Source organism: Oncorhynchus tshawytscha, linkage group LG16, assembly GCF_018296145.1.
Source record: "Oncorhynchus tshawytscha isolate Ot180627B linkage group LG16, Otsh_v2.0, whole genome shotgun sequence".
Taxonomy (NCBI): domain Eukaryota; kingdom Metazoa; phylum Chordata; class Actinopteri; order Salmoniformes; family Salmonidae; genus Oncorhynchus; species Oncorhynchus tshawytscha.
The window spans coordinates 22,493,414-22,508,194 of NC_056444.1; the positions used below are offsets into that span (position 1 = coordinate 22,493,414).

Below are 14,781 nucleotides of genomic sequence, written 5' to 3' on the forward strand. Positions count from 1 at the left end.
TGTTAGAAAAACATGTTTTTCTAAGTCTTGTCTTATCACCCGGTGAATGATAATGGCAAGGAGAAGTAATCAACATTTTAAAATGAATAGATTTGGTAGATAGTTTTTCATTATTTTGACCTTCCCACGTTATAATTGGAAGAAGAAGTGTAAACTCTAAGATAGCCTATTAGCGAGAAAGGTAACTCAAACTAGGGCTTTGACGATTATGGAATTTTGGGTAATGATTCATTGTCATGCAAATAGACACAGTTATTGTCATAATTGGCATTTTTGTTGAGAAATGTTTTGTAATGCATCATAATGCATATTTGAAATATAGTTACAACATGCCTAATAAATACAACACAGCTCCAGGGACACCCCGGACTAAAACACTAATGGATTTGACCTCTTAGAACTTTTGAATATGAAGTTCCTCCCAACCATGCCGTTTTGCTCGTAAAATCATTAGCAACTTTACCCACTTCATGTAAAAATTAAAAACTGCTATTGGGTAAACTACACTATATATATAAAAGTATGTGGACAACCTTTCAAATTAGTGCATTCGGCTATTTCAGCCACACCAGTTGCCAACAAGTCAGTTCATCACAAGTCAGCTCTTCACGACTGTCTTGGTGTGTTTGGACCGTTCTAGTTTGTTGGTGATGTGGACACCAAGGAACTTGAAGCTCTCAACCTGCTCCACTACAGCCCCGTCGATGAGAATGGGGGCGTGCTCGGTCCTCCTTTTCCTGTAGTCCACAACCATCTCCTTAGTCTTGGTTACATTGAGAGGGAAGTTGTTATTCTGGCACCACCCGGCCAGGTCTTTGACTTCCTCCATATAGGCTGTCTCGTCGTTGTCGGGGATCAGGCTGTTGTGTCGTCTGCAAACTTAATGGTGTGGTAATCGTGCCTGGTCATGCAGTTGTGGGTGAACAGGAGGGGACTGAGCACGCACCCCTGGGGGGCTCCAGTGTTGAGGATCAGCGTGGCAGATGTGTTGATACCTACCCTCACCACCTGGGGGGTGGCCCGTCAGGAAGTCCAGGATCCAGTTGTAGAGGGAGGTGTTTAGTCCCAGGATCCTTAGCTTAGCGATGAGCTTGGAGGGCACTATAGTGTTGAACGCTGAGCTGTAGTCAATGAATAGCATTCTCACATAGGTGTTCCTTTTATCCAGATGGGAAAGGGCAGTGTTGAGTGCAATAGAGATTGCATCATCAGTGGATCTGTTTGGGCAGTATACAAATTGGAGTGGGTCCTAGGGTTTCTGGAATAATGCTGTTGATGTGAGCCATTACCAGCCTTTCAAAGCACTTCATGGCTAAGGACGTGAGTGCTACGGGTCTGTAATCATTTAGGCAGGTCGCCTTCATGTTCTTGGGGACAGGGACTATGGTGGTCTGCTTGAAACATGTTGTTATTACAGACTCAATCAGGGACATGTTGAAAATGTTAGTGAAGACACCTGCCAGTTGGTCAGCACATGTCCGGAGCACACATCCTGGTAATCCGTCGGCTACGGAGAGCGTGATCACACAGTCGTCCAGAACAGCTGATACTCTCATGCATGCCTTAGTGTGTCTTGCCTTGATGCGAGCATAGAAGTGATTTAGCTCGTCTGGTAGGCTTGTGTCACTGGGCAGCTCACTGCTGTGCTTCCCTTTGTAGTCTGTAATAGTTTGCAAGCCCTGCCACATAAGACGAGTGTCAGAGCTGGTGTAGGATGATTAAATCTTAGCCCTGTATTGACCCTTTGCTTCTTTGATGGTTCGTTGCAGGGCATAGCAGGATTTCTTATAAGCTTCCGGGTTAGAGTCCCGCACCGGGAAAGCGGCAGCTCTACCCTTTAGCTCAGTGCGAATGTTGCCATGGCTTCTGGTTGGGGTCTGTACGTACAGTCACTGTGGGGACGACATCCTCGATGCACATCCTCGATGCTAGTGACTGATGTGGTGTACTCCTCAATGCCATCAGAAGAATCCCGGAACATGTTCCAGTCTGTGCTAGCAAAACATTCCTGTAGTTTAGCATCTGCTTCATCTGACCACTTTTTTATAGACCAAGTCACTGGTACTTCCTGCTTTAATTTTTGCTTGTAAGCAGAAATCAGGAGGATAGAGTTGTGGTCGGATTTACCAAATGGAGGGCGAGGGAGAGCTTTGTACGCGTCTCTGTGTGTGGAGTACAGGTGATCTAGAATTTTTTGCCCTCTGGTTGTACATTTAACATGATAGAAATGAGGTAGCACTGATTTAGGTTTCCCATATTTGCTGGAGCTTTTTCAAAGCCTACTGTCAGATACTCCAGTGAGTGGAATTGGCTCCAATGAGCATAATTTGCTCAATATTAGCAGTTGAGGAATAAAATTTACACAAAACAAAGAGATACTGTAACTTTCCACTGTAGGTTTGTAATTCTAAATTATTTTAGTCCTATTGTTGCTAGTAATATTCATAAATACATTTAAATTAAACAGAGAAGTGGCAATTGGCTCTTTCTTTCTCTCTCTCTCTCTCTATCGCTCTCTCTCTTTCTCTCTCTCTCACACACACACACACACACACAATCACTCTCCACGATTGACACGGCTTTGTCATTTCCATCCAATCTCCTTGACTTCCTAGTGACAGATGTCGCCAATTTCAATTAACCCCCGTCCGTCCGTCTGCTCCCCGTCCCCCGTCCCCTCACCTCACAGACAGTCCCTAGGGGCTAAAGTGTGTGTTTCTGTGTGTGTCTGTGTCTGTGTGTTTCAGTCACATTTCAGTTACAATTTTATTTGCTAACTTTGCAGCTTCTCTTGCCAGTGGCAACTCACTCCATGACACTTGCAATTTTACAGTCCTGACTAGGGGAAGCCATTACTATAATTGGTGGTGGGGTTTAGGGGTTTAGGGCATGACAGAGTCCGGACAGGGACTAGAACCCATGACCTATAGACCTGAAGGAGCTCTGTTCTCTATCCATTATCCATTATCCTCAGCTATCAAAGAGGGAGTCCTCGCTCACTCTTTTTAAATAGTGTGTGTGTTTGAGTGTGTGTGTGTGCGTGTGCACGCATTAGTGTGTGTGTGTGTGTGTGTGTGTGTGTGTGTGTGTGTGTGTGTGTGTGTGTGTGTGTGTGTGTGTGTGTGTGTGTGTGTGTGTGTGTGTGTGTGTGTGTGTACAGAGAGAAAAGGATGTGACAGATGCGGTTTCACACAGAGAAGGCTTTGTCACCTTGGACGAGCAGAGAAGTGATGGCAAAGTGCCGACTCCATTTTGCCACGTCCTATAAGGGAAACATGGAGCAAAGTCATGCCACACACACATCATGCCACATAGTGCCCCAGGGTGAGCCATTCCACACCGACCTATTACCCTGGTGTACCACACTGACAGGACAGGGAAGGGCAAAGTTACCCAGCATGGCCTGATAAACCTCACAGAATTTGTTGATTTCAACTCACAGAGTTATTATAATTCCAAACCAATACACTGTTTAATTGCTGTATAACTGAAGCCTGTTAATACAGTACACTATCTTTAATCGACTGGTTTAGCAGTTTTCCCACAGTTTTCCGAACAGCTGCACTGTAGAGTTCCCTGTCTGTGATGCTTATTAATCCACAGTATGGATTGAAGGGTAAATCAATGCTCTACAGTAGCTGCAGTCTGCATGCTCACATCCATTGACTCATGGATGAATATTCATGTCATGCAGTTTGGTTGACACAGACAGCAGGGATGGGACATCATTTAGGGCTGAGAGGGATGACTTTTCTGATGGCAACCAGCCATCCAGTCCTCCACCTCTCTGGGGTGCTTCTGTGAGGATGGGGGAGAAAGGTGAGATGGAGATGGAGGGAGAGTGTGTGTAAGAGAGAGGTAGAGGTGAGAGAGAGAGAGAGAGAGAGAGAGAGAGAGAGAGATGGGTATAAGATAGAGGTAACGGAGAGAGATGGAGGGAGAGATATGTGTAAGGGAGGGAGAGAGAGAGAGAGAGATGGGTATAAGATAGAGGTAACGGAGAGAGATGGAGGGAGAGATATGTGTAAGGGAGGGAGAGAGAGAGAGAGAGAGAGATGGGTATAAGATAGAGGTAACGGAGAGAGATGGAGGGAGAGATATGTGTAAGGGAGGGAGAGAGAGAGAGAGAGAGAGATGGGTATAAGATAGAGGTAACGGAGAGAGAGATGGAGGGAGAGATATGTGTAAGGGAGGGAGAGAGAGAGAGAGAGAGAGATGGGTATAAGATAGAGGTAACGGAGAGAGATGGAGGGAGAGATATGTGTAAGGGAGGGAGAGAGAGAGAGAGAGAGAGAGAGATGGGTATAAGATAGAGGTAACGGAGAGAGATGGAGGGAGAGATATGTGTAAGGGAGGGAGAGAGAGAGAAAATTAGAGACAAGGTGAGAGTGAAAGAAAACGGTAGGAATCGTGTGAGAGAAGAAATGCAGAGATAAGAAAGAGAGAGTGGGCGAGACAGGGATATGGACAGTAGAGAAGCGAGAGATAAGGAAGAGGAGGGAGTGATAGAAAGAGAGAGGGAGGAAGAGCAGAGTGAATGAAGTCAGGGTAGTCAGGGAGTACTTCTGCTCTGCTTGTCCCAGTGTTCATCTGCAGCTGAGACTCATGGGAGAGGGAGTTAGTGTGGGACTGCCTTTAGGGCCAAACACACGGAGTTTGCTCTATCACTGTCTGTCTGCATCACACACACACAGACACACACACACACACACACACACACACACACACACACACACACCCTGAGCTGCTCAGTAGAGTAAACCTAAACTGTGATAATCTCTTCTGAATATTTGCACTGCTATTTTCTCTCTCTCTCTCTCTCTCTCTCTCTCTCTCTCTCAGTGAAACATCAGGGCTAGCTATGCGCTCATCGCTGAAGAGGGAGGGGGTATTTTTCATTAAAGTAGTTCGATGTGGAGCCTCGTGCCCTCATGCTGCGCTGCCCTGAGGGTACCCTCTCTCTCTCTCTCTCTCTATCTCTCTCTCACTCTCTCCCTCTCTCTCGATCTCTCTTGCTCTCTCTCTGTATATATTTCTCTCTCACTCTCTCCCTCTCTCCCGGTTAGCGGGCTAAGTTGGTCATTGTAGCAATGTGACCCAGGCTGTCCCCCGGTCATGCAGACCCAGACGTACATGTGCAACACTACTGCCAGCCACACACACTCCTCTCCAGCGGCCAGGATGTAGTGAGTGTTCTCTATGCTGAAAAATCTGATTCGGTAATAATGCTAGCCCACATACAAGAGATCAGGATGATTATCTATGCAGGAAAAACTTACAGCTCACACACCAACACGCTTTCTCTCTTGTCTGGCCTCTCTCTGACTTACACACACACACACAATTATTTTTTCAAGTGTTCTTGTGTACGTAGATACAGAGTGTGAGGAGAGTGTCATTCAAGGTAAACAGGGCTCCCACACAGAGAGAGTTAAACAGTATGATTGACAGGTGAAGAGACAATCGAAAACCTTTGAAAGGATATATTTGTTCAAGGTTGGATATCCTTTGTTCTAATCTCAGGGGGATTCTAGCAATGGCTAATACAGGAAAAGCCATCACTGTCGCTGAGCAGACAAGGATTGGCCAGGTACAGCAGAGACTAGAGGAAGAGAAGGCCTGTCTGGGTGTCTTATCATTCAGTATCAAACAACATCTTGGCAGAGGCCTAGTTCTGTCCCATATAACTACCTCCATTTACTGTTCCATTATCACAGAAGTTGTACCAGAAATACTATCATTCTCTTCAATGTACCTCAATGGTTACCACTTACTCAAAAAGCACTGTAAGTCTGAAAACAAGAAGGTACTCTGATATTATCATTGATATTCTAGGTTTAGTTTTTCCCTATCGGCCCCCAGATGCCTGTTTGACTAACATCTTGTGGGGTCTTTCATATACTGCCTTCCCCCTCCATCCTTTTATAAACGAGACGCAAAGAGCAATCTGGCCCAGCCTTTTACAGGCTCACATAAATAAAGGCCACTCGATACCTGGAGTAGTGCCAGTCTGCCATGGACTGTCTGAGTCTACAGCAGGCAGGCAGACAGATAGTAGTGCAGTCAGTCACTGTGGGTTACACTGACCCCCAGAGGACAAAACGGGTACTGCATAATCATAAAAGACGTCATAGGGCAGGGATCATCAACTAGATTCAGTCCTGGGCCGATTTGTTCATGAACAGATGGTCTGGGTGGCGGAACATAATTACAAATCATTTGTAGACTGCAAATTGACCGCAAGAAGCCAAAACAGATATAATGTTTGACTAAAACATCATCATTTCAATACGTTTTGTATACGATCACGTGTTTCCCAATTATGCGTGGGAATACTTGGGAACACATTTTCCTCATTAAAACCACTTGGAGCGGATTTCCTTTTTTTTTTACAGTCTTTTATGTCCAACAATGGAAATGCACATTTTTGGCTCAGAAAACTTGGAAGCTAAAGAAAACCACCTGGCCCGGGGGCCTCCAGTAGGGGAACCCTGTCATAGGGGGACCCTGTTATAGGGGATAGCTGCTCCTATATGCACTGTCATTGACATTATCATTGACATTCAATTTCATTCACTTGTTGTTTGATGGCTAAAGTAAAAACACTGATTAAAGCATCTGGATGTAAATGACGATAATAAAATGGTAGTTTATGACGTTAGATTAAAACACTATAGATAAACTATGATTGGTGTTTATGTTCTCTGTTAGATTAAAACACTATAGATAAACTATGATTGGTGTGTATGTTCTCTGTTAGATTAAAACACTATAGATAAACTATGATTGGTGTGTATGTTCTCTGTTAGATTAAAACACTATAGATAAACTATGATTGGTGTTTATGTTCTCTGTTAGATTAAAACACTATAGATAAACTATGATTGGTGTGTATGTTCTCTGTTAGATTAAAACACTATAGATAAACTATGATTGGTGTGTATGTTCTCTGTTAGATTAAAACACTATAGATAAACTATGATTGGTGTGTATGTTCTCTGACCGTATAGGGTACTTTGTGAGTTTCGGTGGTTGTCCTTTAGGTTCAGAGAAGAAAAGGTAGATTGTGTAGAATCATTTTACACAAAGTTTTCTTCATCCTTACAGACTGCTGAAGTGGAAAAGATAGTAGAATATAGTCCTAAAATACTACTCAGCTCTAGGCGTTGAATATGTATATTTTTAATAGCCGAGTGATGTGCCGAATCCGTTTCTCCTGATCGCCTGAGGGGGTCTGAACGCTCTGTGTTCTCTCATTATGCCCGGCTCCCTGTCTCCAGGGTGATTTGTCACCACGGAGACTCTCGGCGTGGCAACAGCTGTTTGTAGAGCAGGGATGTGTTGATGAGGTTCACCAGACAGACAGGAGAATATTTATAGCTGCATCTGCATGGCAGTTACCTACAGTCAGGAAGAGAGGGCAATGAGTGTTTGTGTGTGTGTGTGTCTGTTTGTGTAACAGCAAGTATACCTTCATAACTTCATAATGGCCCATCCATATATTAAGTCTCTGTGTAAACGTATGAACTTACACTAACCTCATACTCATTCTCACTATGAAAGATGTAAAGATCAGCTATCACGATAATGTGTGTTTATAGTTTATTCCCATGGCCATCTCTTTTAGTAATCTCTCTTTGTAAAAGAAATGTTTCTAATCAGTGCACAAACTGGAGCAGAGTTCCATCAGATGCTTAGGTACAGAGACAGGGACTGTGACCGGGGAAGAATTGGCGTAAGGGTTTGGGTGAGGTTGGGGTGAGGGTGAGGGTAGGGTGAGACCCAAAGGCCGCTGGTCACTGACATGCTGCCATGGGAATTTCTCCTTTCTCTGTCATGCCAGTTTGTCTCAGTGAGAGGCATTGGGTGCATGTTCCTACTGGGCTGTGACTAACGATGATTCAGATCACCACAACTGGGTTGGAACCCCGCTGCAGCTCAACTGTAACTCAACCAAATGAAATAGGACACCCATTCATCAGACTTCTTGATTGTGTGGTAACCATTTTTTTCGTTTTGTGGCCTGTATCATTGTATTTGTAGTAAAGTAGGGTATGTTGTTATTTAACGTCTCCCTCTCTCTCTCCTCTCTCTCCCTCAGCGGTGATAGTACCAGACGGAGGTGGAGAGAAGGCCGGTCTGGGTGATGATCTAGGCAGTGATGAAGACCTGTATGAAGAGTTCCGCAGCTCCGGACATCGCTGTGGACACCCAGGGGGAGGTGGAGAACAACTGGCCATAAATGAGGTAGACTTTTGTTTTGTCTGCCTGCCTGTCTGAGTGTCTTTCTCTCTCTCTCTCTCTCTCTCTCTCTCTCTCTCTCTCTCTCTCTCTCTCTCTCTCTCTCTCTCTCTCTCTCTCTCTCTCTCTCTCTCTCTTTTTTATCTCTGTCGCTCTCTCTCTTCCCTCTCTCTCTCTCTCTCTCTCTCTCTCTCTGTCTCTCTCTGTCTCTCTCTTTCTCTCTCTCTCTCCCTCTCTCTCTCTGTCTCTCTCTCTCTCTCTCTCTCTCTCTCTCTCTCCTCTCTCTCTCTCTCTCTCTCTCTCTCTCTCTCTCTCTCTCTCTTTCTCTCTCTCCCTCTCTCTCTCTGTCTCTCTCTTTCTCTCTGTCTCTCTCTCTCTCTGTCTCTCTCTACATGCTGTCTGACTTGCTGCATTGCACACAAATAAACACGCGTGCACACACACACACACACACGCAACACAGGTATTCCATAATGTGTTAGAAACATTCATTCAATAGTCAACATGGATGGAGGTAGAAAGGTATGACGAGCAATGGGACCAAGTCTTAGAACGGTGATGAAAATGGCCTCTGTGGCAGAGAGGAGAGAGGGGCTGTAAACACAGGAGAGAGCAGGGAATGCTGGGTTAGGGTCTTGTTGCTGTGGTTACCCGTACAGGGCTGTGATGTATGACACCATAGAAATACGATCTCTAGAACAGCTCAGGATAAGGTTCGGTTTCCAACTCACAGATTAAGTCTAGGGCTGGACTAAAAAGTATGGTCAATGGAGAACCTCCATGGAAATAGCTTTATAGTCCACGATTAAAATGAATCTGTGTCCGGGAGTATAATGTCCAGTGAAATGTGCACGTTAATGAATAATTTCTCATCATGTTGGAAGGTCTACTCCACACATTACAAGCTGAACATTTTAGTGACCCCCTCTTTGACAGTGGCAAGACATTTTTTATGTTTTACAGTTAATTGCGTGCAATTATACACATTTGCCATGGGGTGTAGAGAAGATTGTGCAATTTTATAACTAATTTCATGCAATTCTACTAATTTTGCCATGGGGCGGATAGTAAAATGAGCTGTTTTGACACCTGCGTTGAATACAACTAGTTTAGACTTGATGAAATGCTTGCATACGAGCTCTTCCCAACAAAGCCGAGTTAAAAAAATTAAATAGTAACACAAGAGGAATAAAGTAAAATGCATAAGAATGAAGCTATATATAGGCAGTAGCAGTACCAGATCAACATGCAGAGGTACAAGGTATTTGAGGTAGATAGTGTGTGTACATGAAGGGTAAAGTGACTGGGCATCAGGATAGATAACAATAAGAGGCAAATAAAGAACAGAGTAGCAGCAGCAAATGATGAGTGTAAAAGTGTGTGATGTGTACAGAGCCTTCAGAAAGTATTCACACACCTTGACTTATTACAAATGTTGTGTTACAGCCTGCATTTAAATGTTGTGTTACAGCCTGCATTTAAATGTTGTGTTACAGCCTGCATTTAAATGTTGTGTTACAGCCTGCATTTAAATGTTGTGTTACAGCCTGCATTTAAATGTTGTGTTACAGCCTGCATTTAAATGTTGTGTTACAGCCTGCATTTAAATGTTGTGTTACAGCCTGCATTTAAATGTTGTGTTACAGCCTGCATTTAAATGTTGTGTTATAGGTCATTAAGGCAAAATCCAAAACTATATCTGTCTGTCTGTCTATAGGTCTGTCCAATCAAATCAAATCAAATTGCATTTGTCACGTGCTTCGTAACCAACAGGTGTAGACCTATAGTGAAATGCTTACTTAAGGCTACTTTTCCAACAATACAGAGTTAAAGATAAGATAAAACATTTAATAACAAAATAGAAATAGTGACACGTACAGTGTCTGTCTGTCTCTTTATCTCTCTCTTCTCTCGGTCTCTATCTCTCTCTTACACACACACATGAACAAAAGGCATGAAAAAATGAGAGAGAGCAAGAGAGAGAAAGAGAGAGAGCGAGAGAGAGAGAGAGAGAGAGAGAGGATGTATAGAATGGGATATCAATAGATTATTAAATAAATCAGTCAACCCTCCATGTCCTTATTGATAGAGCAATAGCAATGCCACCGGACACATGATGGCGAAATGAATCAATCCTTAGTCAGCAGCTACTGTCATTTTTCCAGTTATATTTTTTATGGCAAAGAAGGATTAAGAAGAGCTATATTTGCATATACTGTACATATTCTACAAGGAGCTGTTGATTTGTGCATTTAAATGGACTAAATTTCGATTTTTTTTTTTGTTCACTGGCCTACACACAATACCCCATAATGTCAAAGTGGAAATCTGTTTTTAGACATTTTTACAAATGAATTATAAATGAAAAGCTGAAATGTCTTGAGTCAATAAGTATTCAACCCCTTTGTTATGGCAATCCTCAATAAGTTCAGGAGTAAACATGTGCTTAACAAGTCAAATAATAAGTTGCATGGACTCACTCTGTGTGCAATAATGGTGTTTAACATGATTGTTAAATGAATACCTCATCTCTGTACACCACACATACAGTTATCTGGTCTAGCAGTGAATTTCAAACACAGATTCAACAACAAAGACCAGAGAGGTTTTCCAATGCCTTGAAAAGAAGGCCACCTATTGGTAGATGGGTATAAATCCCTATGAGCATAGTAAAGTTATTAATTACAGGTTGGATGGTGTATCAATACACCCAGTCACTACAAAGATACAGACGTTCTTCCTAACTCAGTTGCCGTAGAGGACGGAAACCGCTCAGGGATTTCACCATGAGGCCAATGGTGCCTTTAACACAGTTACAGAGTTTAATGGCTGTGAGAAAAGTGAGGATGGATCAACAACATTGTAATTACTCCACGATACCAACCTAATTGATACAGTGAAAAGAAGGAAGCCTGTATAGAATGCATCCTGTTTTCCACAAGGCACTATACTGCAAAAAATGTGGCAAAGCAATTGACTTTATGTCCTTTATAAAAAAAAGTGTTATGTTTGGGGCAAATACAATACAACACGTTACTGAGTACCCCTCTCCATATTTTCAAGCATAGTGGTGGCTGCATCATGTTATGGGTATGCTTGTAATCATTAAGAACTGGGGAGTTTTTCAGGATAAAAAAAGACATGGAATGGAACTAAGCACAGGCAAAATCCTTGAGGAAAATCTGGTTCTGTCTGCTTTCTACCAGACACTGGGAGATGAATTCACCTTTCAGCAGGACAATAATCTAAAACACAAGGCCAAATCTACACTGAATTTTCTTACCAAGAAGACAGTGAATGGTCCTGAGTGGCTGAGATGTTGCACGATCCTGGTGTGGTGAAAGCCCTTTGAGACTTACCCAGAAAGACTCACAGCTGTAATCAGGGGTGTGAATACTTTTGTAAATGAGATATTTCAGAATTTCATTTTCAATACCTTTGCAAAGATTTCTAAAAACATGTTTTGACTTTGTTATTATGGGGTATTGTGTCTATTTAATCAATTTTGAAGTCAGGCTGTAACACAACAAAATGTGGAATAAGTCAAGGGGTATGAATACTTTCTTAAGGCCCTGTATGTATTACAGGTCTTCACGGGTCCAAAAGGTTGGACCGTTCCAAAATGGACCTGTGGATCTGTTGGGGGCAGTATCCTTATTAGAGTGGATCTAGGGTGCCTGGGAGGATGGTGTTGATGTGTATCATGACCAGCCTTTGAAAGCACTTTATATTTACAGATGTGAATGCTACAGGGTGATGGTCATTTGGTCAGTTTGAAACATGTTGAGATTGCAGACTGGGACAAGGATAGATTGAAAATGTCTGTGAAGACACCTGCCAGCAGGTCCGCGCATGCTTTAGGAAACGTTCCCTGGTATTCCGCCTGGTCTGATCGCTTTGTGATTGTTAACCTGTTTAAACGTTTTGCTCATATCGGCTTCAGAGGGCGAGATCACACATTCATCCGGGAAAAACAGGGGCTTTCACGCAAGGCACATTGTTACCAGCGAACATAAAAGGTATTTAGCTTGTTTAGGAGTTCTTCATCGCTGGGCAGCTCACGGCTGGGTTTCCCTTTGTAATCCGTTATCGTCTGCAAGCCCTGCCACATATGATGAGTGTTGGAGCCGGTGTAATAGGATTCCACCTTCCTCCTATAGACTGACTAACAAAATCAATGGGGGCCCCCCAGTGGGTAATTCGACCATGATAACAAGTTTAGATAGCTGCCCGCTAGTGCTGCGCGATTAACCTGAATGTCAGTTATTTTTTGTTTTTTAAACAACTAATTGACCGACATAGGTTCAATTATTTGAATTTAATTAAAATTTTAAAAACTTCTGTGAGCTTAATGCGAACATTGCAGTTTCTCTAGAGAGAAATCAGATTATTTACTTAGAAGATTTTATCAGACAGCATAGGCAACAGCTCTATAGAGATGATGACCTGGAATTAAATAATAAAATCATCAAATAACACAAATATAATATACACAAACAACCTGAAATATTTTAGTATTATGATGGTAATGTGATGGTTAATAAGTGATCAGCAGTAATGGACAGTCACTACCATCACGGGACTTGTATTGTTTTATTCTGTTGTTACAGCATTCAACCCACATATTGCATTTCATGTTAGAAAAATGACCAAAACCGAAATAAAAAAACATGAGAATTTTTTCATAATGGAATCAAAACCGAACCGAGCTCAAAAAGCACTAATCACTCAAACTAATTTAGCAATCAAAAAAATGTTATCTGACATGGGCTTATTGACATAACAAGAGAAAAACTGATGATGCACAGCCATATTTCCAAATTGCATCTTGTGCATTCCACTATTCTAACTCGCAACAGCAAATTGAGACCCAGACTGAGTTCCTAAAATAAATACAAATAAAAGGCCTTCCATGTAGTAGACTGTCTAAATTAGAGTCGGAGTGAGGTGGCCTTGCTCATCATATTCTGTTTAGTTGAGTGGATACGGGCGGCTGCAGTAAATACTGTAGGTCTGTTTGGCTACACCTGGGTATCCAGGTCAGAGAGAGAGAAGAGAAAGAGAGAGAGCGAGAGAATAGAGAGAAAGGGACCGGGGGTGGGGGGAGAGAGTTGGAGAATCCAATAATTTCATCAGGTCAGTGATTGTATGTTAATTCATTGGCTAAAATAGCAGTATGATAATCCTGTATAATAATCTGATGCATTAATCCCGTTCTCTCCTGTTTTAATCAGACATATTAAGTCTGTGAGTGACGGGCCAGCCATCAGCTGATGAGGCTAATAAATTCTAGGCAGATCACACTCACACGCACACATACACACACGCAGCCCACATACCCCCTCCCTTCCCTCACACACAGTCTATTATTCTGCATCCTCCTGCTCCCTCCTTCCCCTCCTCCCTCGCCCCATCCCCCACCCTCCCTGGGGTTGCTAAGGCCCTCCTCATCCACTCTGGTATCCAGGATACGGAGACACACTCAGCCGCCTGATTGGCTGCTCGCGGTAGGAAGGTAAAAAAAAAAGAAAGAAAGAAAAAAAAACTGCGATCCAGGGAGTTGGATGGATGGTTGTGCTAGTGTAGCTTCAGGCAGACCCCAGCACCATTTTAGCTTCAGAGTACACTTAAAAGGGAGCGCAAGAGAGGGAGGGAGAGAGAAAGAGAGAGGGAGATAAAGGGAAAAGAGCTGCCATGTTAGAGGAGCACAAATAGCTGTGTGGACGTAACCCAGATACGGGACGAGGAACGACAGAAGAGGACGGAGGACAAGAAAAACTAAAGGAGGTGGAGGGGAAATGAGGATTGTATTAAGAAAGATGCAGCATTATCTCTACCTCACATCCTGACAAGACGAAGAAATAGCGAAGACGGCGAGAGGAAGAGAGAAGAGGGAGAGAGAGAGAGGGAGAGAGAGGACGTGGAAAACAGGGAGGGAGAGAGAAGAGGGGAGTGCTCAGACACAGGCAGCAAGGCGTCGCAGTGAAGCAGAACGAGGGGAGCCTGGCGGAGAGAAGAGGAAGAGAGAGGCGGAGGACAGGCCGGCTGGCTAGTGAAGGAGGAGAAGAAGAGGAGGAAAGAGACGGACAGGGGGGGAGGGGTGAGGGCCCTGCCGGGGCCTACGTGATGGCTCGCGGTGGTGGCGCTCACCGCGCCCGGCAGCGTTTGGGCTACCTCAACACATTGCTGCGCTGCAACCTCCACCCAGAGACTCAGAAGGTGGTGGTTTTCATGATCATGATGCTGCTCGTCATCATCAACGTAGTGCTCATGTTCCTCCTGGCCTTCTAGTAGAGAGACACACACGCCGACGTCACACACACACACACACACACACACGCCGCGTATCGTCGACCAAGGAAGACAGAGAGGAGGAAGGAGGAGGAAAGAGGGAGGATTCCCTGGTGGAGAGTTGGGGGTACAGCTGTGGATGGGAGTCCAGGATAAAAGGACGAGACCACAGGTAAAACCGAGCAAAGGATGAGCTAGACTGGGTAGAGTATAGGACCACTATGCTGCTGCTTAGCCCAGAGAGTGTGT

At 43.7% G+C, this 14,781-nt stretch overlaps 1 protein-coding gene across 5 annotated transcripts in view; it reads left to right on the forward strand.

Moving 5' to 3' along the window:
* The window catches only part of LOC112215518 (Rho guanine nucleotide exchange factor (GEF) 4), a 163,004-nt gene that overhangs the window by 118,000 nt on the left and 30,223 nt on the right, over positions 1–14,781 (forward strand). For 4 of the 5 annotated variants that reach the window (XM_042298983.1, XM_042298980.1, XM_042298982.1 and 1 more), the window contains one exon: positions 8,102–8,247. In XM_042298983.1, coding sequence (XP_042154917.1) covers positions 8,102–8,247 — 146 coding nt within the window. Of the gene's footprint in view, positions 1–8,101; positions 8,248–13,741; positions 14,705–14,781 lie in introns of those variants that run through there. The other variant, XM_042298984.1, reaches the window with a different exon arrangement.